We start from the raw sequence: 2,500 nt of genomic DNA, 5'->3' as shown, positions 1-2,500 counted from the left end.
ACTATCAATTTACCATCAAGTACGTACAAGCATATCATTTATTTAAAAGTATAAAAGTACGGACTTTGGTAAGTGGGTAACCTTAGCTAGCTTCAACAACAATGGATAATAAAATATAACTGTAGGTAAGCATTATAGCATACTGACTACGCTTTTAAAACACATAGAAAATAAAATGTAGAAATAATTAGAATTTCTGCTTTCACTTGTGTTTTTAAAACTACAAATTAACATAAATTCTTCTCATAAAGGAATGTAACAGTTAACACCATAATAATTATTAATATTCTCTAAAAAATATTCATATATTACATACTAACATACTAAAACTTCATACTTTTCAAATCATTACAAATCATTAAAATTTGGTAAATAGTGTTTCCTGTAGTGAGGTTTGTTTGCAGCAACACTTGCCCCAAGCTTTCTTTGACGTTGACTTTGGTGGGCCTTGGGGTTTTTCTTCTTTTGTTTGGCTTTAACTGCTCCAGCTGGCCTGCCACCTTTAACTCTGCTCGTCCCCTTAGTCAATCCTGGTCGCCTCCTTGCAATTGAAGGAACCCCGACTAGAATTTTTCTACCATACCTAGCAATATTGACTTTCAGAACTGCTGAGGTCCTCATCATGCCTTCAAATGCCTTGTTGCTGTTCTTCACTTTTGACAGTGCATTATTTGCTCTTTTCATAAATTTTAGGAAACCTTTTTTGTTTGTCTCCGTTCCAAGTGTGAACACTCTTTCCCAATTCTCAACAAAGGTTTTAAAAACTTCCTCGCCATCTCCATCATCATTTTCATCGCCACTTTCATGGTTTTGTAGTGGAGCAGTTGGAGCCTCATTTGATGGGAGTACTTCATCACTTCCCATCTTTAGTTGGATTAACTCTTCCTGTTGATTGATGAGTTGCAGGTCTCTCTCAAGATTTTCCAGTGGCTCTTTAGGGTCGAGGAAAAACTCCTTTTCCGGACACTCACTTCCCATAGCCAACAATCCCATAAGGTAACGGTCAGCAGATGTGATTAGGGGATGGTTGGGAAACATACAGTTGAACTTTTCATGAACTAATGCTTGATGCTTACAGAAAGCCCCAGCTGCACCAGCTTTGCACATGCATGATCCAGCACTAGCAACTACTTCGTATGTGGCCTCTCCAGTGACAGAACTTGGCACACGATATGTGTCTTCATCAATTACAATAATTTTATCTGCAAGCTCTGCAGGCAGTCGTTGCCCCAAGTCATTGTAGAGAAGAATTGGCTTCCTATTCCTCTTATAGGCAAATCTGCATAGTTTGGTTGTGAGGTAAGTGTCCCAAGTCTCAGAGATGTAATCAAAAAGAGCGACTGCATTGAATGCCTTAGTACGTTGCAAGATCACATCTTTTAAGATTTGAACTGAGGCTTCTGCATAGTTGTTGGTTTGATGTCCTCCAATTTGAAAATGGCTTCGAAAGAGATATACCCACTGTTCCTTTGATTAAAGCAAGCCAGACACTCTGTCTTCATAGTAGTCCAAACTCATACTTTTCAAATCTTCAATTCCTGCCTGCAGCTCCTCGCAAGATTTGCTGTAGTGAATCTGTTGTAGAGTACAAACAAAAGTTTAGCCTTTATGGTTTAATTTTGAATGCATGATCACTAATCACATCTCTTATTTAAAATTCATTTACCTTCCGAAATCCTTGCATCAGTGGCTGTCTACTTTTCTGATCATATTTTGATTGCAGCCATAGCCATTCAGCATGACCAACGTGGAAAGCACAGAGCAGTTGTATTGATTGGGGCCAGTTGGCATGAATTGCACTTTTCGCTGGGACAGAGTTGTCTGTCATAAAAACTTGTGGATACTGAAATGGAAAAAAAATAAGAGTTACATTTATTTACATATTTAAAAAAAACATCTAAAGAGAAAGAAAGTGATAAAATGCTCCTATGGTATAATTTTTCTATTTCTCTACACACTTACTTCTTTGCCTCCAAAGGCATTTGGATAAATTTCTTTGAACAGACTAAATGCCCTCTCATAGCTCTCTGTAGTTTGTGCCTCATTTAATAGAATTCCAATTGGTATAGCACCTGCTTTCGTTGCAGTTAACATGAGTGTGACATTGGTGCTCATTAAAAGTAATTGTGCTATAAAACTTAAGTGATTTTATATTTTACCTTTTTAGCCCGCTCTTTTGCTTAAAAGCTATATAAGCGGGCTTATGCCATCGCCTCTGTGTTCGTCTGTCTGTCTGTCTGTCTGTCTGTCTGTTTCCCAAGCAGGACGTGAGCTACAGGTTTGAAATTTTCAGGGTGTAATTGTTGTCACTTCTGGTCAACGAAACGGTTGGTGCAAATCCTGGCAACCACCCCTGAGTGGGTCTGAGTGGGAACAAAGAAATAGGGGTTGGTCCAAGAAGTGGGAAAAAAATATTTTTTTTATGGTCTCCTAAGGGGTAACTCGTGAAAGTAGAGCCCTCTGGGCGAAAATTTCGTCTGTTTGGCTCTATCTCTCACCG

General features: G+C 38.6%; 1 protein-coding gene across 1 annotated transcript; it reads right to left on the bottom strand.

The window, feature by feature from the left end:
- Positions 1-6: 6 nt before the first annotated feature.
- LOC127750093 (uncharacterized) lies at positions 7-2,094 on the bottom strand. Its single transcript, XM_052270648.1, has 3 exons — positions 1,963-2,094; positions 1,667-1,843; positions 7-1,467 (listed from the first exon to the last, which is right to left on the bottom strand). The coding sequence occupies exons 1-3, from the start codon at positions 2,092-2,094 to the stop codon at positions 349-351; spliced, it is 1,428 nt and encodes a 475-aa protein (XP_052126608.1). The 3' UTR covers positions 7-348.
- Between the last annotated feature and the right edge of the window lie 406 nt (positions 2,095-2,500).

The sequence above is a fragment of the Frankliniella occidentalis genome, unplaced genomic scaffold (genome assembly GCF_000697945.3).
Source record: "Frankliniella occidentalis isolate FOCC.00 unplaced genomic scaffold, Focc_3.1 Scaffold132, whole genome shotgun sequence".
Taxonomy (NCBI): Eukaryota; Metazoa; Arthropoda; class Insecta; order Thysanoptera; family Thripidae; genus Frankliniella; species Frankliniella occidentalis.
The sequence above is the reverse complement of the archived record's forward strand: the minus strand, read 5'-3'. Positions and strand labels throughout refer to the sequence as shown.

Bases quoted from the DNA above. Each gene is read 5' to 3' on its own strand.
- LOC127750093 (XM_052270648.1), bottom strand. From the start codon at position 2,094: ATGTTAACTGCAACGAAAGCAGGTGCTATACCAATTGGAATTCTATTA. The intron at 1,844-1,962 runs GTAAGTGTGTAG...TTTCCATTTCAG, and splicing joins ATGCCTTTGGAGGCAAAGAA to TATCCACAAGTTTTTATGAC. The intron at 1,468-1,666 runs GTAAATGAATTT...CTTTAATCAAAG, and splicing joins TGATGCAAGGATTTCGGAAG to GAACAGTGGGTATATCTCTT.